This window comes from Neomonachus schauinslandi, chromosome 5 (genome assembly GCF_002201575.2).
Source record: "Neomonachus schauinslandi chromosome 5, ASM220157v2, whole genome shotgun sequence".
Classification (NCBI taxonomy): domain Eukaryota; kingdom Metazoa; phylum Chordata; class Mammalia; order Carnivora; family Phocidae; genus Neomonachus; species Neomonachus schauinslandi.
The window spans coordinates 99,684,205-99,708,941 of NC_058407.1; the positions used below are offsets into that span (position 1 = coordinate 99,684,205).

General features: G+C 53.9%; 1 protein-coding gene across 2 annotated transcripts in view; it reads right to left on the reverse strand.

Annotated features, from left to right (window-relative positions):
- TSPAN9 (tetraspanin 9) overlaps nt 1-24,737 on the reverse strand; it is a 193,776-nt gene that overhangs the window by 64,651 nt on the left and 104,388 nt on the right. The window contains exon 3 of one of the 2 annotated variants that reach the window (XM_021690542.2): nt 17,612-17,691. In XM_021690542.2, the coding sequence (XP_021546217.1) occupies nt 17,612-17,674 (63 nt within the window). In that variant the 5' untranslated portion in view covers nt 17,675-17,691. Of the gene's footprint in view, nt 1-17,611; nt 17,958-24,737 lie in introns of those variants that run through there. The other variant, XM_044914963.1, reaches the window with a different exon arrangement.

Genomic DNA, 24,737 nt, shown 5'->3' on the forward strand with positions numbered 1-24,737 from the left:
CTTCCATGCCCACTCAGGCACTCTGCGTTCCAGTACGTTCCACTACAGCCAAGCAGGCTTCATTCATTCCCTGTGTGACCCGGACCCTCAAAAAACACCTTCTCTCTCTACAAGTCAGTCTCCCCGCAAGCAAAATAAGGCTGTTGACACTCTGGCAAACCTCCCTGAGGAGACGATGTTCCTCAGGTGCCTCAGAGACAGTATAAAATACTGATCATGGGGAGGACTGAAGCTGGAAAAGTCCTCCAGCTCATCCTGTCCAGACCCCAGCCTCCAGACAGATGCACCTTCACCAGGCTGAGTGTCCAGGGTGGGTATGTCCCCCATCTCTGGGGGGAAAGGAAAGGGGCCGTTCATTTCCTCAGTATGCATCCACTGTGATGTGGGCAAATGTGAGAGCTCAGCTCAGTGCCCTGCCCCCAAAACCTACTTGCACATCTCCATGGTTAGAGCAGAAACCAGCCGGCTTTGTCCCTCAGAGGATGACTGGCCCAGCTTGAGTATCCCCACAGGGCAGATAAACCCAAGCAAGCAAATTTGCTCAAACTCCTGTCAGTCAAAGCACCAGACTTACCGGCTCAGCTCAGAGACCAGTCCTAGGGACCCGGGGAGGAAGGGCCTCCCTGGAGGTTACCCCCAGCAAAGGGTTCTTCCTTGGAGGGGAGCTGAGGGTAGAGTAGACAGTGGGGCAGATGCATCAGCCACTGGGAAAATGAAACCAGCTCTCTGTGATCTTGAGATACAGGTCATCTTAGTAAACGCGTGACAGAAGGAATGAGCCTAAACAAGCCAGACAGAGCAGTCCTAGATGTATCTGGAGAGGCATGTGTAGTTGCTACCCAGCCAACCCATTTTCTCCCCCACTGACCCACCGCAGAACTTGGGGGCCACTGGAGATAAAGGAGGGGCCCCCCACCACCACCACACTTCCTGGACAGCCATGAGTGGGCTTTGCTGGGGTGCCAACCATGGGGGGGTACCTCGGTAGGTAGCCTGCAGGAGCCAAAACCACATACTTAGTCACACACTTACAGTGGCCACCTGGATGGAGAAACACCTCAGGGCAGAAACCACCGTGCAGCTTTACGGCACACTCCGAAACAGGAAAGCAGAGAGGTGATGGCAGACACAGAAATGGAGAACGATGGGACTCAGGAAAAGAAAAACAATTTACACTAGCATCGCCCTTCACAGACTTTGGAGAATGTTCATGAACACCATATCTCAATGTATCCTCCTGACAATTCCTCCAGGTTGGCCAGCCAAGTATTGAGGTGCATCCCCATTGTACAGATGAGAAAATGAAGTCCAAGATCCTCACAGGGGGGCCACGGCAGAGCTGTGAGGGGGACCCACACTCCTGGTCAAGGCTCTTTCTGTCCCCGCACCCCCAGCCCCAGACAAGGGTCCTTCAAACAAAGTCAGAGAAAAAACAGACCCAGGGGCTCGGGGCCGGAAGGGGAGGTGCAGCCAGCAATGGCGAAGAGCCCCCAAAGTAGAAAATGAGCTCCCAGTTAATGTGTGCGTGCTCTCCAGTTAATGACACCCACCCTGCTGATCCTCATGAACACACGGAGAGGGGCAGGCAGGTTCCTGAATTCATGATTAAGAGGCCCCTTGAAGGGAAAGCCTCCTCAGCTTGGAGCCTTGTGTTTGGTGGGGTTCGGTAGGGGGGTGTTTGTTTTCTCAAAGGGTGGCAGCTGGGGGCACAAGACAGGGCCAGAGGACAGGGAGGCGGCTGGTGCTGGGACTGCCCCAGATAGAGGTAGGTGGAGGAGAGGGGAGAGACAGAGGTGGGAGGCATTGCAGTGCAAGGGAACAGCGAAGACACTGCTCAGGGGATTGGGGGAACGCAGGAAGGGAAAAGAAAGCTCTTCCTAATGATGAATGCTGGAGGGCGGAATTGGAACAATCGTAATTAAGGCTTCTAACGATAGGAAGGGAGCCGAAACAGTTCTGTGTGTCAAACAAGGTGCTGAGCTCCTCTCCCCTGGTAAGGGTGCTTAATAAAGCGGCCCACCCCTCATTACCTGCTTAGCGGGTGACAGCCCTCTCAGGCGGGGGTGGGGGTGGCGGGCAGGCAAAACCAGCCTGCTGTTGTGGCTGTCGCCATCTCTTGCTCAGACCCAGCCATGACTCTGAAGCGGGAAATGGGGAGCAGGGGAGATTCTCTCCCTGCCACTGAGCAGGGAAACCAAGGTCCAAGGAGCCAAGGCCCAGTGGGGAACGTTCAGTCTGGAACCCGGGGTCCCTGTGCCCACACCCAGCCCCAGGGCAGAGCCGCTGCTAGCTGCCAGCACATAACCCTCGGGCAGAGCAGAATCTGGGGCAGTTTTGTGAGGTTCAGGCAGTGAGTTCCAGCACACCACGGACACACCCAGCCCTGCTCAGTGGGTCCTCCCTCACTCTGGCCTCAGTTTCCCCACTTGTAAGATGTGAAGGAACCCTCCCTGGTCCCTCGCTCTACCAAGGCTACCATAAGGAAAGCAAGATAAGGTATCTCAAGAATCACCAGCTCTTTGAAAACACAAAGGGAGAAAAAGAAATGTATAAAATCACAGGATGTCAGAGCCCAAAGGGACCTTAGAGATGGGCTGGTCCAAGTCTATCACTGTCCAGATGTGGACACTTAGGCCCAGAGAAAGGAAGTGACTTGTCCAGGGTCACACAGCCAGTTAGCAACACAGCTGGAACTCAGAACTCGGGTGTCTGTGACCCATCCCCTGCTCTTTCCCACTCTGCCCCCTTGATCCCAAGCAGAATTCGCTGGTGTATGGTTTGCATGAAAAGTGGGATTCCTGCCTTTCTAGAAATGGGGAGACAATGCAGGAACCATGACTGGGCACAGCAGAATTCTCAGGCTGCTGGAGGGGCCATTCAACCCACCCTGCCCCCCAACCCCAACAAGTTCTGAAGAGCCCTGGTCAAGAAGGAAGAGAGAAAACAAATCAGCAACGCTGAGAATCTTGTCTGTCTTCCTCCTACAGCTCCTGATTCAGACCCGCCACCCTCTATAGAGCGGCTTTTTATGAACCATGCACTTTTCACACAGACTCCCCTCCTCCCACCAGGCAGGCTGAGAAAGGGGCAGACGAAGGGGGGCTTGCTGCAGAGAGGGGAGGGAATGGGGGCCTCGCGCCCTTCTCTTTGGCTGCCATAAATGGTAACAAACCAAGCACCTTGTGCGCTCAGCTCTTCCGACAGCATCAACGTTCCTTCTCCCCGCCCTCCTGATGGTCCCCCAATCTCCTCCCCACCAGGCCCCCAGGCCCCAGGCACCGGTCATGATGGGTGTCCTAAATGGCTCAGACATCACAGAGCTCTGGCCCAGAACCCAGGCTCATCGGCCTGACAAGCTGTCACTCTGATTTGGGTCCCATGAGCTCTTGCCCACAGGCAGGGGAAGCCTCCCTTGAGTGGGGGGGGGGCGGGGGGCACAGTCAGGCCTCAAAGCACACCCCACCTCCCAGAGAGAACACACTGGGGGCTGCTCCACACTGGATGGAGCACAGAAGGTTCCGGATCCTTCCGCCAGCCACTGTAATCTCCTTCAATCCCCCTGCCAGCCCAGCCCAGGCCAGGCTCAACATGTTCTCCAAACCCCAGGGTGCTACCTACGCAGACGGGATTCCACCCGGAAGTCTCTAACGCTCTGCCAGGTACCACCCAAAGTGCTGTCATCAAAGGGGTCCTCGATGGCCAGCAAACTGCTCTACTGAAGTGATTCCTTGCCCACCACAATCTGGTTCAAAACCCTCTGTATCAGCCCCTCTCCCTGGCTTCAAATATCACCTCATTTTTCCTGCCGCCACCTCCTCCATCCTCCCCATCCCCCCTCTGCTTGTCCAGAACCCCTTTACCTGACTGCCTTCTCCCCCTTCCCTGCCTTCTCCCCAGCTGTACATCTTCCATCCTCTGGGTCCTCGGGCCCTCTCCTCTTTGCCCTCAAATACTGCCCGAGAGCCTGCCTCCTCCATCAAGCCCGCTCTGCTCAGAGACAGATGGCACGTGCTGGGCAGGGCCAGGCAGACGCTGCCTTCCACGGTCAGGAGAGCACTGAGCGTCATGCTGGGGCACGGCAGCTACTCAGTATGCGCTGTTCTCTCCCGTCCCCGAGAGGCACCCACCCCGACGTGCACCTGTCGAAGGACCACCTCGTCCTCCACGCTTGTCTCAGTCATCAGGTCTGTACGCACCGCCGCGGTGAGCCTGACTGCAAGGTCCTCTGCCAGCTGCTCATCCTGCTGACCTCTGGCTCCCCTTCTCCCCACGTTCAGGCACACCCGGAAGGCTGTGCCTCTTCCTCCCCACGTGGCGAAATACCACTCTTTTGTCAAGGATCAGCTCAAGTCCTGCCTCTTGCACACAGCCTTCCCTGTCCGCCTGGCCCTCCCCCCTAGCTGCTTGGTGCTGCCACCGTTCACGCTCCTGGGCAGCCAAGGCAAATGGGAAACACACTAGATCATGGACTAACGTGGGCTGTTTATAAGTGCCCGCTACGTGTGAGAGGCCGTGCACAGGAACCCTGACTTATTCAACGCGGTCTCCGCTGCCTCAGCAGCCTGGATGAGGAGCCTGTGGGTCGGACACAGAGGATGTCTGTAAAATGTGCTAACCTTGGAGAGGCTGGCTGCATACGTGGGCGCCCCGGGCACGCTACACTGCACCACTTTGGGCCACAGTCGGCTCTTCCCGGTGAGACTGCGTGTGTCTTGAGAGCAGGGACATGGTGGGCTCTTGTTCCCCTCCAGCCCACAGTATGGGGTCAGCGAACCATGAACACAACTCAGGACTCCTGGCTGATCACTGAGGACCCATTTTTGGGAATTCGGAAACTCAGGACTGACGAATGTCGGGCAGCTCCAGGCCAGGGCTGACAAGGCAGAAGCACCAGACCACACACCCCCTGGAGCGTCGGCAGGTCCAGCAGCAGTCACCAGGACAGGGTGTGGGAAGGGACGACACACTGGAATCTAGACGCATGGCTTGCTGGGAGATGCCCCGAAGCTGTCTTGGCTCTGGGGAAGCTGGAAAATCTATCCCTGAGCAACTCAGACATACCCAGATGGCCCAGCCAGGCACAGAGCAGATCAGAGGTGCACCAAGGCTGCCAAATCTCGCCCCCAGAGGCAGGCATGGTGGCCGGGCAAACATGGCCTGAGCCGCTGGATGGCGGCGGGGGCAGGGGGGGATCTCAGCCTCCCCGTCTGCTCCTGACCTCTCTCCCCAGGAGGTGAGGAGGATACTTCCAGGGGATGAGCAAATCCCAGCAGTGGCATCTGGCATTTGGGAGGCAAAACCCTTCAGTGGACATATACCATTTCTGCTTTTGCCCCTTCTTTTGGTGTCAGCACCCGTTTTCCTTTGGGGAATCCCCCTCCTTCCCAGTGCATACAGCCCTGTCCCGTCAGTCAACGTGCTCTGCTCAGCCCTGGCCAAAAACAGCCTCAGACCCTCTGTCCAGGGAAGCCAGTTCCTGAGCAGTGAGCCCCAGGGGCCAAAAACGGACAGAGTCAACGTGACCAAGGTCATCATTAGCTCCTGGTACCTGGACACCAAGAGCGGCCCTGGTTCCTGTCCCTGTATGTGGCCTGTTGCTCAGCTTTCCTTTCTAGCCCATGAGCTAACCTTGTCTCTTCACAGATACTGAAAGATCAGCAGACAGAAACACAGGGGTGCAGACAGCAAGAGAAGGTAGAAGAAAGCCAGGCCAGTGAAAACAACAGATGCCCACCAGAGTGGTTTGCCCCCAAATGCCAAACAACACTGCTGGGCTGTGGTCACAGAGATAAAAAGGTAGGTCTCTATCTGTGTTCTTGAGTTTGCCATGGTTGGGGTGTGGTGCTTGCAACCTACGAGGCCCAGAATCCATCTGGAAACGGGAAGCTGAAAATGGGGATGCCAGCTTATACCCAATGGTCACACACACTCGGAGGGACTCTAACTGAATTTACATGTTCATTCACAATTGACCCTCAAACCACACCAATTCCGCCCCCCCCCCCAGGGTCAGGAATCTGCATATATATAACTGTACATATTCAAATATGTTCCTAGAATTCTTAGGAAGATCTTTTATACATGTGTCTTTCCAGAGTATATTAATTACAGCACACTGTGGTTATTAATTTCTTTCACAGAAATATTACCCATATAGAACAAAATGCCATTATTAACAGAAATATATTTCATACAAGTGTAAAAACAAAAAAAACTGGGTGTAATTTTTAACTCCCCCAAAACTTAACTACTAATAGCCTACCATTGACTGGAAATCTTACCAATAATAAACAATTGATCAACACATATTTTGTATGTTATAATGAATCATATACTGTGTTCTTACACTAAAGTGAGAGAAAAGAAAATGTTAAGAACATCATAAGAAAACACATTTACAGTACTATACTGTAAAAAATGTGCATATCAGTGGACCCATATAGTTCAAACCCATGTTGTTCAAGGGTCAACTGTATAAATACGCACACACAGGTATTCACACTATGAAAATGTTTCTGAATGTTTATGTATTCATGCACATATACACATGTGCTGTATGTATGCTTATACGCATACATGCATACACATATGCACGTATATACGTATTTGTCTGCACGTCCGTGCTTGTGTGTGTGTGTATGGGGGTGCGGGGGAGCTCTGAGAACTCACAGCTTAGGTACCCAAGGGGAAGACACAAGTGCAGAACCAGACCAGCAGAAGAAAAGGAAATAAAGCCCCTCAGGAACCAGCCCCACCATCCGTGCCACCCACGGACTCCTCACACAGAGACAGACCCCTGACGACTGCCCCAACTCCACCCCTTCTGGCTTCGACGGGCAAGCAGCATATCTCCTCTGCCACCATGGGGTCCCAGGCCCAGAGAAGTCTGAAAGGACACCCCCCACCCTGATCCTGGGGGGAGGACGAGCAGTGGGAAGGGCCGCCCCACTTGAGCACGTGGCACATGCAGCCCCTGGTTGGGCACGCGGGACGAAGCCTGCCATGACCAATTAGGATTGCATTTTGGGGTTCTGTTCTGAAGTGGCTGGCAGCTCCCCTCACACACAGCTGCAGGCCCTGACATGGGCAGAAATACAATTAAACCCCTGCTCCCTCATCTCCTTTTCTGCCAAAGGACAAATCTAATCGTGCTTTTCCTTTCACAGGCTCTTTCCACTTCTCCCTCACACCAGAAATCATTTTTCAGACCATCCCACTTAATTTCTAACTCCCCAAAAGGAAGAGAACCTGAGGTGTAGAGTGACAAATGAAATTTTCCAAGTGCTCATCACTCATCGTGCAGTGACCAAGTAATACCACCACCAAGGGCCTACCCAGAACCAGATCACAGGGCAAAATGGCCAGCCAAGGGCCAGGGCACCAAACCCCATGAGTCTGCAGCATCTCTGGGAACTAGTGCAATGGAGGCAACAGTATTCTCCAGAGTCCTCGGGGACAATGTTGTGCATGTGAGAAAGAGCACCCTGATGAATCACTGTGCAGGGGGACACCCTCCAAGGGCTTGCTGTGATAAGGCTATTGGTCATAAAGCCGCCTTCCAAGGCAGTGAGTATGTGTGGCTGCACGGGTCCTGTTTGGCTAAGCGGGATTCCAGGTGGGGGCCAGTATGCTCCCCCACAGCATGGAGCCTTTCCTTTAGATAAACCCCAATCATAGTCAAAGGGTATCACCTGCAAGGGGCATCCCATTATGAGCCTGCCCAAGCCCCCTTACCTAGCATTCCTGTGCAGTTCAGTCAGCCCACAGACCAACACACATTTCCTGAGCACCCATCACGAGCAAGTGAGGCACAGATAAGACAAAGGCCCCTCACACTCACCTCCTCCTGCTCTCGGCCTTGGGTGATGAATGCCTCTAGCCTCAGTGTCCTCATCCATACATAGGTACCACTGGCCACTCATGGTAGCTGCAAGGATTTAAAGTGCCTAGAAGATGCTAGCAGAGTGGAGGGGCAAGATACAAAACATAAAAGCAGGACCATATGGTTAGAACCCTGCCATATGGTAAACCCTGCCATGATGAGGTAAGCAGAATCTGAAATATTCAATAGCACAATATGCAGGGTCATGCTATTGGGAAGCTGTGAAGAAAACAATCTTCATTCTGGGGTTCTCTCATAACAAGCACAAAAATAGATCATAAAACCTACACTGTACACAACTGACCATCCCCCAATCGGAGAAAGGCCCTGATGATCACTAGGTGGTCACCTCCTGACCCGTTTCTGTTTTGCACTGGGACTGGTGGAGGGAAGGCACAAATCGTCCATGGGTTATATCCAAATATTCGTAACTCTGATCCTGTTATTACAGGGCTGCGCCGCACCAGATTGGAAGCACAGATCCAAGAAAAGCACAATCTAAAGTTAGCAGAGGAAGGAGCTGGATTAGGATGACCTCCCAGAGACAGTCATGGAAAGAACATGGGCTCTGAACCTGGCTTCAAATCCCAGTTCTGTCACTTTCCAGCTCTGATTTGGGGCAAAATCCCTAACCTGCCAGAGCTTCCAACTCCTCCGAGACAAAATGTGAATAATCCTACCTCTCCACATCAGGTGCTGTGGAGAGTAGATAAGGTAACAAAGCAACCTAGGGGAGTGCCCAGCACCTACCCAGCCTTCACCACACCATAAGGAGGAGTGGCTAGAAGGGCTGGTGGTGTCCTCCTGGTGCTCCATACAGGGGTTCTGCTGCATTCTGAGGGGAGGGTGGGGTGGTGTCAAAGGATAGAAGATCAAAAGTCTCTATGTAACAAAAGATGTGTAAGACCTTCATGGAGAACATGATGAAACTTTACAGAAAGACATTAAAGAAGGCCTAATATACGAAGTATACCATGTCCATGAATAGGAACACATGACCAGAATACAACTGATATTCATGAATGGAAATACAAAAAGAGCAATTCTCCCCAAGTCGATCAACAGACTCAATGCAAAACCAGTCCAACTACCAACAGGGCTTGCATGGCGGAGGGTGGGGAAAAGTGGTTGACTGATGGATTGACTTTTGATGAAACTAGACAAACTGATTCCAAAATTTATGTTTGCATAAATCTCTTCTGAGAATAAAAGGCCAAGAACAGCCAAAACATTCTTGAAAAAGCATCAGATGAGAGGATTTTCCCTACCAGATATTAAGACTTAGTATAAAGTTGTGGTCATGCACTGCAGAGCCATGACTGAGAACTGGAAGTTAAAAAGCTGCTCCTTCCAGAAGATACTTCCAGAAGCAATGTCCTAGAGAAAGCCTTGCATATATACACCAGGAGCCTTGTACAGGAATGTTCACAGAAGCATGTTTAAAAAGAAGGAAGTAATCCAAAATGCTTATCATCAGAAGAATGATAATGGAATACTATGGAACAGTGACAGTAAGTCACTGTTGGCCACACATACCAACATGAACGAATCAATAAACGTAACACTGAATTTTAAAAAAGTTCAGGGGCGCCTGGGTGGCTCAGTCGGTTGGGTGCCTAAGATTCTCTCCCCCTCCTTCTTTCTGTGCCCCACCCCCCACTCACATGCCCAACTGCTCCCTCTCTATTAAACAATAACAACAACAAAAACCAGATGATTCCATCTAGCAAAAATTTTAAAACAAGCCAAGCCAAATCAAATGATGTGGTGTTTAAGGATGCTTACATATGTGGAAACACTACAAAGAAATATACCTAATACAAAATTTCAGAATAATGGTTCTTTCTAGGGGACAGGTTGGGGGCATGCTCAGGAAGGGGCATGCAAAGGTTTCATGGGTATAGCTGGTGTTTTATTTCTTAAGCTACACAGTGGGTACATGTTCTTTATGTAACTTTTTAAACTACATGAATTTACATATGATATATTCCAACATTTAAAAAAAATTTTGAGTGGGCGCCTGGGTGGCTCAGTTGGTTAAGTGACTGCCTTCGGCTCAGGTCATGATCCTGGAGTCCCTGGATCGAGTCCCGCATCGGGCTCCCTGCTCGGCAGGGAGTCTGCTTCTCCCTCTGACCCTCCCCCCTCTCATGTGCTTGCTCTCTCTCATTCTCTCTCTCTCAAATAAATAAATAAAATCTTTAAAAAAAAAAAAAAAAAAAAATTTTGAGTGACTGTTTTTCTGGTTGGTAAAGTGACCTGGACCTGGAGCCCCACATGTCCTATTAGTCTGCTTGGGTCACAGGCCAAGTTGCCCAGCAGAATCCAACACTGAGTGTGCCAGAGGGAGGGACCTGCCCTTGCAGCACCCACGGTCAAAGGCCCATGAGGACCCTGCTCCCGGCCTGGTTCACTGCACCAGCAACAAAGGGAAGCAGGGGCAGGGTGTGGGCCGCCTCACCTGGGAAGGCCAGAGGTAAATGTACAGGGTGGCAGTTGCAGCTGCAGGACCTGGGATCTGAGACCACACCCCTCCCCCACTGCCTTCCATTCCCATCCTCTGTCCCAACAGCTCTGCCTAAACCTCATTTATCCCCATTTCTAGCACATATCCCTAAGACCAGAAGACATTCGGAACAATCCCCAGCCTAAAGAGACAGGTGGGGCCCCTTGAAGGGCTCCAAAGCCCTGCCAAGCACTGTTGCTCAAGCCTCTGGACGTGTGACTCCATGAGAGAGGCTCCCTGTGCATCCAGCATTCCCAGCATCCTTCTAAGCGGCATACCTACAAAATGCATCTACAGCCTCATCTGGGCCTCATTGCAGCCCTGGAAGACAGTTGATACCATCAAGGATGAAGAAATCCAGGCACCAAGAGGTAAGGCAACCTTCAAAACACAGGCCTCTGACTCAGTAGTTCGGAAGGTGGGAGGGAGGGTGAACGGGCAGGGGGACAGGGCCTCTGTTCATGTACAAAAGGTATCTGGTTAATCTGAGTCTACACCCTCATGAAAAACCCTCAGAGCAGACAGAAAGCTCTCGGAAGGCAGAAGCCATGTCTCTGTTCTTCTTGGCCAGTCACCTCCCCAACAGCCACTAAAACAGGACCTCCCTGCAGGCCCCAATGCCCTAAGCCACCCAACACAAGGGAGAAGATCTGAAACCCTGCAGCCTTCCCTTCCGAGGGCTTCTCCAGGTACTGAGAGCCTTCAAAGCTTGCTGGAGCCCAAAGGAAGAGAAGGTAGAGCCCATCCAGATGGAAGCACAGACTCATGACATTAAAAGATACTTCAGGTATCATCTGAAGCCCCGTGACTACTTACAGAAAGAGTAGGGGGGCAAAAGCCTACCTCTATCCTGCCCTGCTCCCCCCAGCTGCAGATCTGCTCACCCTCCGGACCACGTGCCACTTGTAATGTCCCTGCCCCAACCCCCCACCACTTCTGCTGGCAGATTAGCTTTCAAATGTGAGCAGGGACAAAGCTGGCTCAGAAGACTTAACTCTGCCCAACGGGTTTAGCTCAGCTTCAAAGCTTCCTAACTGGAACCAAATAAGCGGGCATATCGCAGCTGGAAGGGAGAGGCCAGAAGGAGGGGGGAAGGACAGGGGCATCTCTGTAAGCTGGATTACCTACAGCAACAGCCTGCAGCTGAGTGATGGAGCAAGACCTGTCATGGTGGTCACTGCCGGAAAAACCAAATACCCCTTTCCTCTGAGCCCTGGGGACAAAGTCAGGAGCATCCACAATCATGGGTGCACACTTCACAGCAGGGCAGGGCCACCTCATCCTCAGAAGCCATGCCACACTCACCACCCCGGAAGCCATTCTCAACTGGCACCACCCAGACTGACAGCACCCTCTGTGCTCTGAGTTCAGCCCATTTCACGTGCACAGGAGGCTCTGTCTCTTCCACTGGGCTGCAAGCTCTCCCCGGGCACAGGCTCTGGATCAACTTGTCTCTGTCTCTCTCCACCCTTGTCCCGTGCCTGGAACCCCATCCTCATCTAGCCAGCAAACTCTTACCCATCCTTCAAAATCCAGGGGTCACTGGCTCTACTCTGTTATCTTTGTTTCTGTCTACTGAGCAGTATTAACTACTCTATCAAGTAACTCGAATGAGCACCTACTGCTCAGAACTAGAACTGTTCGTTTATCTGACTCCTCCGTGGGACTCTGAGCAGCTCAAGGGCCTGCCTGGCTTACAGCAGGTCCTCAATCAATGCACACAGCCACAGTGCCTCCAGTCAGACCTTTCGGTAGAAGAAACAAAAAAACACATAATTCACTAAGTCTTTTTTCCAAACTAGGAAACCCAGACTGGTTTTATTCCCCTCCCCTTTATTTCTGATGGACACAAACATTCTAGAGAGGGAGAGTCGGACAGCCAGCATGGGGGGAGGGGGACAGGGAAGGACAAGTCAAGTCAGGCCACCCAGGGGCGGGGTGCAGGCCTGCTGCTGTCCCTCCCTAGAACGCTGGGGAGGGGGAGATGACCCGGCTCTAACCCCTGCCTTGGTAGCCCTGTGTTCAAATGCTTGGTGGAGGACAGTCGAGATGACCTCTCGATTCCGCGACTTCCTGGCCCGAGAAAGCTGATCTGCCCTCTGCAAGCCCAGTCAGCCTGTTCTCACCAACTGGAGGCTCCTGTGCACGCAGCGGGCATTCAGTAAATAGTTGTGGCATGAGTGAATGGGCTCAATCGGGACCCCAACAGCCCAGCAAGCCCCAGAGCCTGCTGCCAAGTTCAGCCAAGGGCAGCCAGGCACACAGAGGCACGGCAGGGGGAGGGCGAGGCCCCCATCCTCAGAAGAGGTCGGTGGTGTTTTCTGGGCTCTTCCCTGGCAGGCCAGCCAAAGTGAGGGCAGACCTGTGGCCCTTCCCTCAAGATGGTAACAGGGCTCACCCTGTTTCAGCTGGGACTTTCTCTTTTCTATCCTCTTCCTCCCCGCCCCCTCTTGATTGACACCAGTGCTGGCTCTGACATGATTTAAAAATAGATATTAAGACAAGGAAGTTTCATTTTTAATGCTTTGGAAAGGAAGTGAACACGGAGCTGGCATTCCCTCACAGCCACGTTCTGGGGTCTCAAAGCACCAGCCCCCTTTCCCCAAGCAGAGCCCTGCCTGACCCACCCGGAAGGTCTACTTGCCAGGGAGCTCTGGGGAGACAGCCCAATGCCTCACACCTGAGCATTTCAGGAAGCCTCTAAATGCCTCCCGTTGCCCAGCTCTGCCAGCCTCCTGCTTGGAGAGGTCACGTCCCAAACCTGTTTTGACCCTGTTCAGACCCCTCTACCCGCTTACCACTTCCCTTCCCAGACAGAAGGACAGACTCCGTAGGACACCCAGGCCATCCAGCACTGGTTGTATGCACACCCGTGTCCTGGGCACCATGGACCAGGGGGGAACCAGGGAGCCCACAGAGGAACTCACGATGCAGCCAAGCCAGTAACGAACTTAAGGCTCAGTTGTGGCTAGAGAGCCTTAACCAAGTTGCCAGCACCCAGAGGGCAAGTGAATGGCCTACGGGGGGCCAAGCCACAAAGGCCTGACCCCACTTAGGGGAGGTTAATCAGGGTGTCCACCCGGCACCCTACCCATGGCAGCCCTGCCCCAACCTTTCCCCTGCTCCAGCAGGCACACTGAACACTGCCTCCTTGGCTAATTGGCCTTTATTAAGGGAGCAATCCACAAGGAATAGACTTTCCAATGGAGCCGGAATGTCACTGCTCTGCCAGCCCTGATTTAAAGTGATGGGCCAGCTCTGCTGGCAAGCATGAAAAGTAACCATTATCCTGAGTGGCAATTATGCCAGCAACCCCAGGCCTACCCCGTCCCCTCCATATCAGACAGGAGCTGGATTTGGGTTGGGAGGAGCTGAGCTGGGATCACGATCTGCTGTGCTGAGAAGGGGACACAGGCCCCCAGCACCCAAAGCCCACCCCTACACTCTCTCTCTCCCCTACTCAGGGTTTAAAGCTCTGAGCCTCCTTTGCCCTCCTGGAGGGGCTCTGATTCACTTCATCTCTCCCTAGGGTATTCCACCAGATGGCCCTGGGAGGACTCAGGGATGGAGCTGATGGAGGGAGCTGCCCCGTGCTTTCTTTCCACTGCTGGGAGAATTCCCTGGGGTGGGTTTGATTACTGGTGTACAGGCCCCTCAGGTGGACAGAAACCGCTGTCCCAAGTCAGGCCTCCTATCTCCCTGCTACCAAGAAGCCAGCCTTCTCTTTGGCCCCAAGGATCAGGATGAGGGCCCCAAGGATCAGGATGAGGTCCCCAAGGATCAGGATGAGGGCCCCAAGGATCAGGATGAGGTACGAAGGGGAAGAGGAGACGGGGCTCAGTCTGACATGACCACTGACTCCCCCTCCCCTAGCCCCACCATCTCTTTCAGGCCCTCAAAAATGCTGCCCTGGGTGCCAACATGGCTAGCACCAACTGGTGGAAGTCAGTGGTGCCAGGAGCAAACCAGGATGCCACCCCGGCCCCCAACAGGCAGGCGCGCCCAGCAGCCTATAAGTCACCCGTCTTTTTCTTAGTAAGGAGGAGGAGCACTGGCCGCATAGCCCCGCCTCCCTCCTGCCCCAGGTGATGTCACCCAGGACCTCACTAATGGCAGTACCCTCGAAGCTCCACCCAGTGGCCAGGACCCAGGATTCTCCCGCCCGGGAGGGGGTGCAGTGTGAAGGCAGGGGGGTGTGGCGGCAGCCAGCGGCGGGCTTGGAGAACTACCAGGTAGGCTCCAGGATCTATAGGAAGATCTCTCTCTATTGATTGCAGGCCTCAGGTTCAACTCTAATGCTTCAGAAAAGCCTCCTTTGGGGATCTGAGCCATGAGACTAGAACAAGTGATGGCTATATAAGTCCTAACAATTGCTCTGGGTCCCAGAGGGCTCAGGCTCTGACCAGCCCGGCATCCCTCCTCACCCCTACCCTCTTACTCCCCTCCAGTCTTCCTGTGTGCACTGGAAAGCAACAGAAGTGTCCCAGGAGTCCTGCCTCGCCTCATCAACCAGCCCACCTGCCCTTGGCCTAAACACCTTCACCCTTTCTCTTCCGACTTGGCTCTTTCCTCTGCTCCCTCTCTCATATCGGGCCCAAGCACCTGCCTGCCAGTAAAGCGCAGTGCCCTGCCCCATGCCCGAATCCCGGCTAACTCCCTGTTACGCCCTGTCTGCCTCCCAGGGAACACACTGGCAGACAGTCTTACACACAGGAGCATCCATTGCTCTTCTGCTAACTTTCCACCTTTCCTAAGGTCTATGTCTTACTTCATCATCTCATGAGCGACTAGCATAAAAGAACTGGGTCTTTGAGATCCAATGTCTCCCAGCTCATGGCATGTCACGGGAATTCTGAAAATATCAAGTAATCAGAAAAGTCAAAGATTCAGAGAGAGAGACTCCTTGCCTGGTAAAAGAGTGTGGTAGGTACCTCCTAATTAGAAAACGACAGCAAGTTCTCTCACTATAAGCAAAAAAAGAAAGCCACTCCATCAATCAGCTCATTAACCTCTGCCAAGTTCTTAAGGGAAGATGAAAAGAGTTCCTTGTCGCCCCACAGCTAAGTTGCTAGGAGAGCCTTCATCACAGACAAGTTTGAGAACTAACTTCTCTTCCCTCTCAAGGGGAATTCGGGAATCCCTACCACGCAGGAAGATGTGGATTTACCACTCTGGCCGTCCATTCACTCACTCACAAACTTATAATGAGTGCCGACAATGTGCAGGGCAAGGACCCCTGTGCCCAGGTGTGAGGAGGATGGAAACGAAGTAGGGACCGAGCTGGAGAAAGGAGCCACAGGCAGTTATATCTACTCTGACCAGCAGGGGGCGGGGTGGGGGTGGGGAGGAGGGCTGCTGAGTGGGCGGTATTGGCCAAGGCCCTGAGCTTCCCCACCAAGGGCTTTCTAGTAAGTGGTAAGATATTCAGAGTTCGGCAAGGCAGAAAGGTAGGTTGAGACTATGAACAAGGGCAGAGAAGGAAACTCCACGATAAAAGTGTAGGCAGCACTCGTGTAAATCACAGGCACCAAATACACACCACCACTTGGCTGACCCTGATGCTGGCAAATGAGTCGGAGGACCAGGAGCACCTGCCCAAAGGCAGCCATGAAATCATTCTTGACATTCCAATGGTTCAGGCCCGGTTTCCACAAAACCCTCACCACAGGACAGATAACATCCTAACAGCAGTGGCCAGAGGGCCCCAGACCAGGCAGGCATCTGGGGAAATCCAACTGAAACAATCTCAAACTGGGCTCCTCAAAAGAGAAGCAGCGGCCTGTGCCCCAGGCCGGGAAGGGGGCTCCCTCCCCAGAGGGAAGGAAAGGATGCAGGACGTCCCATAACTAATGAGGTCAGACATGAGGGAGGCCATCACAATAGCCTCCCCTCCCCCAGACTAGAAAGGAAACCCAGTGCTTAAGGGATAAAGCGATTTGCCCAAGGTCACAAGAGAAGCTAACACAGAACCAAGACTAGATCCCGTCTTCTTCCCACCCAGCCCTGAGCTCTTCCCTTCTGTGGGAAAAGTCACCCCACATGCACACCCAAAAAAGTTTGTCAGTTAAAGCAGGTCACTTCACACGAGTGCTGAACATCAAAGCACAACCGCTTCTACCCAGCTTCACTGTGAATGACTTTCTCCTGCCCCCAAGGCTCCTTCTGGACCCTGGGCAGCTGACAGCCTCCAGCAGGCAGGAGGACAGGCCCTGGGGCAGAGCCAAACATCTGTGCTGAGGACGCTGGGGCTCTGGCGAAGAAAGGCAGAGGCAGCAGCTGGGATGAAGAAGCCATGAGATATGAATTTAAGAAGTTTTAAAATTTGCCTAACTTGTATTCCTTATGCACACATGCACATGTGTGTGCCCGCGGCCTTCAGAATCACAGAGAACAGAGAGCGATTCCAAGTTGCCCCACCCACTGACACCTTCTCTAGAAAATAATCTCTCACCGAGGATAGGGGCACTCCCTTTGTCCCTTCCAGTCTTGGGGGCTCCCGGAGCCTGGGAGGGCTCGCTGGTGTTCATGGTGGGAGCACATGGCCAGCCCGCTCCCTGCCCAGTCTACTGCAATCCCTCAAAAGCAGCTGTCCGCCACCTGATGGCAGTATCCCTCCCACACTCTCCTTTCCCACACAAGCCCCACACTCAGGGGCAAATCTGCAGGCTAGCAAACGCGTCTCCCGGCTTGGGACAGGGTCTCCTCTCCTCTTCCTGGGACTCACTGAAGGAGTGAGAGGAAGTGACCTCGACCATCCCTCCCACCCCTCCACCTCATGCCCACAAAACGCGGCCGACTGTCTTCTGTATATTAAGGAAGAATACAAGAAGATACTCGAAAATCATCCACACTTGTGCCTGTCTTCGACTCAAGGTCACAGCTGTTAAAAATTCTGGCCCCACACCTATTTCTGCAGGTTATCCAGTTGGAGGCACTTGCAGCATGGGTTTCTGACAGGGGAAGAAGGTGGCGGCAAACTTTGCCAGCCACCTAGGAATAGAGTAAGTCTCTCCTGGAAGACTGGCAAGTTGGAGCCTCCATTCAGCCACGGAGGAGAAAGAAAGATGAATGAAGGGGGGGGGGTAACGATTTAAAAAAAAAAAAACCCACACTTACCGTTGTGCAGAAAGCAGGGCAATGCAGCACCACGGAGGAAGAGGGTAGCATTACGGTAAGCAGCGAAGAGGAGAGGTGGCAAAGGAGAGAGAAACGCAAGGACTTACCCAGAATATCAGATTGAAGAGGAACATCATGTACTTCAAGCAGCAGAGGCAGCCCCTGGCCATGTTGCACTTCTTAAATTCTAGGAGAAAAACAAAGGACAGGTCCAGGTAAAACACCACGTACTTGCTGCCTTTGGGTGCATGGTACTTGTCAGTCTTGACGCCAGCCTCGGCGCGGCTCTGTCCCCGGGAGCCCGCGGTGCCGTAGAAGGCGCCGGCCGTGAAGCCGCGGCCGAACGAGCGGCCCGAGGTGGACGGCTTGGCAAAGTCCGAGTCCTTGCTGTCCAAAGATGGACTCCGGTGGATCGAAGAATCCTCGCTACTCGACTTCTCCATGCTCGCGTCGTTCCCGGGGGGCGCGAGGGGCGGGGGGCATCGCTCCCGGAGTGGGACGGAGGAGGCGCCCAAGTCGGGCGCGGGCTGCGGGCGGGCTGGCGGAGCCCTGCACGCCCCCTCTCTGCACCGGGGCGCACTCCCGGCCAGACCCCGTGCTCTGGGGCCGCTGCCTCTCGGACGGCGCCCCGCTTCCAGCCGACTGGCCCGGGAGGGCTCTGCGGTGCGGCGCCGCGCGGCGCGGCTCGGCTCTACGCGCGCTCGCGAACGCTCTCCGGGAACTGGCTGGCCTGCGTAACTTAACGTCTTTGGGGAGGCTGCAATTTGATGTTTCTTTCCAGAGCGTCAGCTCGCCTCCCGGGTGCACTGGCCGCTCCACGCGAGGCACAAGGGCTCCAGGATCCAGGTCCCCGAGCACACCTCTCCCTGCTCAGCCCCAGCGCGGAGCCCGACCACTTTGCTGGCGCTCCGCCTCCTTTCGCTCCGCGAGTTTGAGGAGCTGCTCGCCGGCCCTGGGCTGCCCGGGCGCGCGGCGGGCAGTGCCGAGGGATCCGCCGCAGCTGCCACCGCTGGGCTTTCCCTGCGAAATCCCAGCCCCGACTCCCGACTCCGAAATCGCCCGGAGCCCCCTCCCCGGGCCCTCGGCCCCGCCCCCTGCTTTGCATTCGACCAATGAGCACCGGGCTTGCCGGGGGGCGGGCAGCCTCCCCCTCCCCAATGACACACTATCTTTAATAGGATTAGCGTTCTGCTGTGTGCCTATACCAGTGCGCCGGGAGCCCTCGCTAAATGTCAAGGGCTCTGGAGCTGGGGGTGAACCAGAACCTTCATCGGAAGGCGCTGGTCTCTTCCACGGGAGAAAAGGGGGCGGCGAGAGAAGGGGAATGGCTGGAGGTACCAACGACCCAAGGAAACCAGAGGAAAGGGCTGGGGAGGACAGGAGGAGGAAAGAAGCGCGGCCACTGTCGAGCTGGCCGCCGCCCCCTGTGCACACGGAGCCTCTCCGACCCGAGGCACACGGTCTCCCTGCTACACACGCGCAAACACGCTTTTGCACACGTGGATCTGGCTACCGCACACAGAGAAAAGAGACCGCAGGGGAGACGCGAGGTGTGGGAAAGGCGCTTGGGGCCTCCGCGGGGCGCGCACCGCCCTCCCCGCCCCCTCCGCGCGCGCACGCGCACGCTCGAGCACACACGCGGCTCCGCGAGACTCCTGCAGCTGCGCGAGGCCCCCCAACCCCCACCGTGCTCGCGTTCCCGGGTGGGATGCCGTGCTGGCTGGGACCCCAGCTGGGCTGAGAAGAGTAGGTGGCAGAAGTAGGGTCCCGCCTTGCCCCTCTGAATCCTGCCTATGCCAAGGGTGACGCAGGAGTGCTCTCGGACCCAGGCTGGGTCCTCCCCCGTGAGGACTGCACAAAAGGGGCTGATCAGGGGAAACAGGACAAAGAACGCCCTTGCTAGGGGCTCGGGAACATCCAGGAGGAGCCCTTCATCCTACTGTAAAACATTGCACCCGTGTCCCCTGGGCTTGCGCATAATCTGCACAGCTGATCTGGAGCTACCATAGTTGGCAAACAAAGAAAACTGGAAGACTTGGGGGATGAGAAGCCCACCTCTCCTTTCTGCCACCAGCAAGAGAGTGCTGAGAGCCCCTGAGAGCAGGGCCCCCCCCCCTGTATTTACCAGGCTCTCTATCCCAGCACCCAACACCGGGCTTGGCCTCTGGGAGGCGCTGGACGAGGATGGCTGGATAGAAGAGTTCCTGCCCTCCGTGGGAGTGGGAGTGTGATTATGCCCAACCTGGATCCCATGAGACATGTATTCCCCACCTCCTATGTGCTGAGCGTGGGGCCAGACCCTTGAGGAAACAGATACAAGGTGTGCTGCTCCCGGCCCTTCAGACACTCAAAATCTTGTCAGGAAGACAGAAGGACATCAATCACCAAGGTGGTGGGCAGGAACATAACTGCTATGGCCTAGAGGGAGAGGGACATTCATTCCAATCAGAGGGGCTTGAAGACCCTCATCATGGGTCGGCTGTGGTGGCCCTCTGCTGAGTCTGCACCCTCACTGGCTCAGAGGCAAGGGGGGCCAGCACTCAGCTTCTTTAATGGGAACACTGCAATGGTGTTACTATTCTAAGCCCCTTCCCCACTTAGAGGGCAGCCCAGCAATGAAACCTAGTGAGTGTCATGGCCATGGCACCTTGGTCTCCTGGTTGCGCACAGTGGTCCTCTGGATGCTATCTACAGATGAGGGGCAGGTGTCTGGCTGGCTCCCGACCGACCCCACTGCCACCTGACTGGAATGGCTAACACCTTTTGTCCTCTTCAGCCTCGACCGGCTCCCATGGGCTCCCGCTGCCACTTCGTTCTCATAACATTACTTCTTTGATGCAGGAGAGATCATTTACCAGCTGGACTGTGAGTCAGGAGACGTGCTTTTCACTCTGAGCTCAATTTTGAGCCGTGTGATCAAGGACAAGGTAGTTTGCCTTTCTGAGCTACTATTTCTTCCTCTTTAAAATGGGGATTAATAGAGCCTCCCCCCAGAGAGGTGTCGTGAGAATAAAGTGAGCTGGCAGGTGTGAGACCCATCTGAGCACTGTAAGCGCTGAGCAAATACAAGGGCCTGGTAACACTAGCCTCAGACGGAGACTCTGTGTCAGCACAGGCCCTCCCAGGATGGCCCCTCCTATCTTCTCTCTCTTTTTTTTTTTTTTCATCAACTCACACCTTGTTCAGTAAGAATAGCCTCTGCGTTGTCCCTGGATCATTCCACCTGCATTCCTGATTATAAGTGGGTTTGGGCCGTAATTATTTCCTCAGCAGTGGAGGCCCTGGTGGGCCAGGGTGAAGGACAAGGTAAGGGGAAGAGGTGGCTGCTCAGGGTAAGAGTTCTGCTCACTCCGGGTCACCATTGTTGGGAGGGCATTGAAGTCCTGGTCTTCAGTCCATTAACAAAGTTCAATGATGTTCCATCAGGGCACCCAGCTTAGTCATTATCAGAATAATAAGAGCAACAGAGATTTGCAAGTCCTCATTATATCCCAGGCACCCAGCTTCACACATAGTAACTCACTGAGTCCTCATGACAACCCTATAGAATAGGAATATTATCCCCATTTTACAGATAAGGAAATGGTAGGATTTCAAAGCCCATTTCTTTACTCTCTTGGGCTCAAAACCTAGTATCCAACCTTGGGAATCTTCCAGTCTAAAAGGCAGAATCTAAAAGCACAACAGGGAACCTGAAATTGCATGTCCTGATGAGAGGTCATTAGATAAAAGGACCTCAAAAAAAAAAAAAAAAAAAAAAAACCAAAAGCCTTCTGCCCCCACTCCAAGACTGTACATACAGAAGCCCAAAGTAGAGCAATATAGACAGTTCCATGACAGGACCAGCGGAGAGGGGTCCCTTGGACCCCCTGGAGTGGGTGTGGACAGGGAGAGAGGAGGTGTGAGGGCATCCCAGGAAGGCGTGGGTATGGTACACTGAGTGGGCAGTAAGGAACCAGGCCTGCCTGGAGCAGGAGAAGGTGCCTGGTAATCAAAGTGAGCTACTTTGCACGGCCTTGCATGACACAGGAACAGTTTGGACCGCATCCTGGAGCTTCCCAAGCACATGACAACATTGGTGCCCTAGGAAGCTGGACCTGGCAGCAGTGTGGAGAGGTGAGAGGATCAGCTGCTGTGGTTGCCCCAATTTCTTAGATTGTGGGTGCAGAAGTAATGACCAGAGAGCAAAGGTGGCCTGAGACACCATGTCTCCTGCCCAGCCCTGATCCTCAACCACTTGCCATGCTCAGGGGAGCTGGAAGACACAGCCTGCCCTTGAGGATCTCTGAGCATGTGAACAAGGCAGAGCTGCCTTTCCTTTCCTTTTTTTTTTTTTTTTTTTAAACAACAACCCCAAAAAAAAGTGAAGCAAGTACAGAATTCCCAGAGGGGAGAAAGAGAAGTGAATACGTGAAATCAACATGCGAAGTCTCCTCTGACTGGCAATTGGGGAGATGTGGGCTCAGAGTAAATGCCAAGCTCTCTCTGCCTCTTCCTGAGTTTCTCAGGCCTGCAGTGTGAGCCAGAGCTCAGCTTTGGTCTCTCACTCACCCACACACAATCAGAGCTGATGGGCCCACACAGATCCCCTTCCTGACCTGCACTGAATATTTCCGTGTTCGGCAGCGTGCGCAGCTCACGAGGTATCCCGTACCTCTAAGCTTCAAACAGGGCAGTCTCACGGAGAATTCAGGTTAGACACGTGGTGGTATTTGCTATCCTAAGGAACGTGTGAGATGGGCCACCACTGTAGGAGACGGGAGTCTTACCCCATCTCAGTTTTTAAACTCCAAAATTGGGATCTTTTTTGGCAAACCATTTACCAATGGTGCCAAAAGAGAAAAAGGCTGGAGAGGTCCCTAGCAGGGGGCCCATACCCCACAATGTTTGCGTGAAGGCTCAGTAGGCAAAGAATGGTTAGGAGGGTCCAGAAGCCGGGGCAAGGCTCTTTGCCAGGGAAATTAAACAGCTACAAGGTCATGCTACAAGGTCATGCGTACCCGTACTTGGCCAGGATTCAGGAATGATGGTAACAATGCCAGTGAAAAGATCAGAGTAAAAAAGAACTAGGGGGTAGCTCTATTTTGTATGTGTTTAATTTCTGAGACTCGTGAGGAAAACACAAACAAAGAGGGTTTGGCTGCAGGGGCACGGTTCACAGTTAGAATTGCTCAGGACAGTGTACCAAGGGTACCTCATTCTCTGGGAAGAGGTCTGCTCCTCCCTCCTTTGAGTCCCCTGCTGTTTGTTCAGCCTGCAATTACAGCTTGCCCACATGCCTCTGCTCTGGCCACTGGGCTTCCCAAAGGAGGGAGGGGCTGTGTCTGAATCACTTCATCCCTCCCCCTGCCCACTCCCCCACCCCACCCCTACCCCCACCCCCCACCCCGGGGCCTGTCACAGGGACCACCCACAGGGCAGGTACTCAGAATGTGTCAGCTGGTAGAGGGGAAAGGCAGACCACCATGCCTAATGCCTAAGTCCCGAGTTCTCTCTAAGGATAGCCTGAGAGCCCCAAGTTGATTAACCAGAGGATGGGACCCAAGCCAGAAATCTATGGAATTGTTCCTGGAAAGCAGGCTATCTGAGGCCATCAAAACCTGACAAGGGAACTAAGGAAATTTAAATTTCCAGCTACAGATAACAGAGTGGAAAGGCCACAAGGTCAACTGTTTTGTTCACAGCCATATTCCCAACACACAGAGCAGCATGGGATCGTGAGGAAACGGACAGATGGATAAATAAGCTTATGGATCAGAAGGCCATTGTGGAGGAAGACTCAGGAAAGGTAGGAAGGGGAAAACGGGGAAGACCGACAGGAACCAACAGGAACCAAACCACCCCTCCCCATCCCCCGTGGGCCACGCCTTTTGGAGGAGCTCTAAGGACCATGCAGGTCAGCCTCCCTAGTCCCTGTGAGCTCCCCAGTGCTACGGTCACATCTCAGAGCCCAAGTGCTGGCTGTGATGAGCCCCTGTCAGAGGCCATTCCTGGCCACTGAGAAACCATGACTGTGAAGGGTCCCTCAGCTGTGTGTCCACACACCACACTGAGAGGTGAGCACACTGGTCAGAGTGTGTGCTGCTGACCCTGCGGGCAGTTAGCTCCGAGGAAACAGGGTCACAGCTGTAGACCAACTGTACTGCTCATGATCTGGTCAGGAGTGCTGCAAGTCAGGCTTCGAGATCATGAGGAACCAGGTGGAAGGTGTGCATGGATCATCAGGAACACCAACACCACTCAGCACATACCACATGCCCCAGTGACTGTGGGCCAGTTCGGCCTGGTTCTGTGAGAAACCATGGCATATGCTCAGATGGCGTCAATACCCCCTGTCCGAACCCACCACCCCACCCAGCCACGGAGAGCCGAGCTCTAGCAAAGTAACGGTGTGGAAACTCTCTGGGCTTTGGGACTAGATGGATCTGCGTCTCTTGCCCCACGTATCTGTTTCCCCAACCATAAAATAGAGATGATAATGCACACTTCCCCAGGCAGTAAGACAGAGATTAAAGGTTAAAACTGCAATGCACATAGAACAGTATCTGAAACAGAAATGTTCAAAGGAATTGAGGCACTATTATGGTTATCAGTAATTATGATAGTAAATATGGTCTCAGTTCCCATCGAATTATAATGCAGTTGAACAAAGATACAACACGTAATTGACACAAAATATTCTGTGGCTCCAATTCTAAGGGTAAGGACCAACAGCTCCTTCTCCTCAGACAGCCCTCAGTTCTGGGCCCCCTTCTTCTCTGCCCAACACTCCTGCATTTGGCCATCCCGTTCGTTCCAGGGCCATCCACCTGCTGATGTCACCTAAACGTTTACCTGGGCCTGCCCTGGCTTCTGGGCCCCAAGTGCATATACCCAGCTCCCATTTGGCAGCCCCACCAGCTGCCTCACAGGCAGCTCCAATTTCACATGCCCCAGAGGGACTGACCTTGCCCTAGCCCTGCTCCCCTAGCCGTACCCTCCCCTTCTCAATAAACGGCCTAACACTCACCCCGCTGCTTATGCCCGAAGCCCAAGATTCACCCGTGACTCCCCATTGCCATTTGTCTCATTCCGATCAAACACAAGTCCTATCCAGTGAGGCACCCTCTACTTCCTTCTCCACGGGTACTGCCCTGGCCCCATCCTACGTTGTGTCTCACCTGGGCTCCTGCTGCAGCCTGGGACAGAGCCCCCGGCCCCACCCCGGCCCCACCCCGGCCCCGAGTCCTCTTC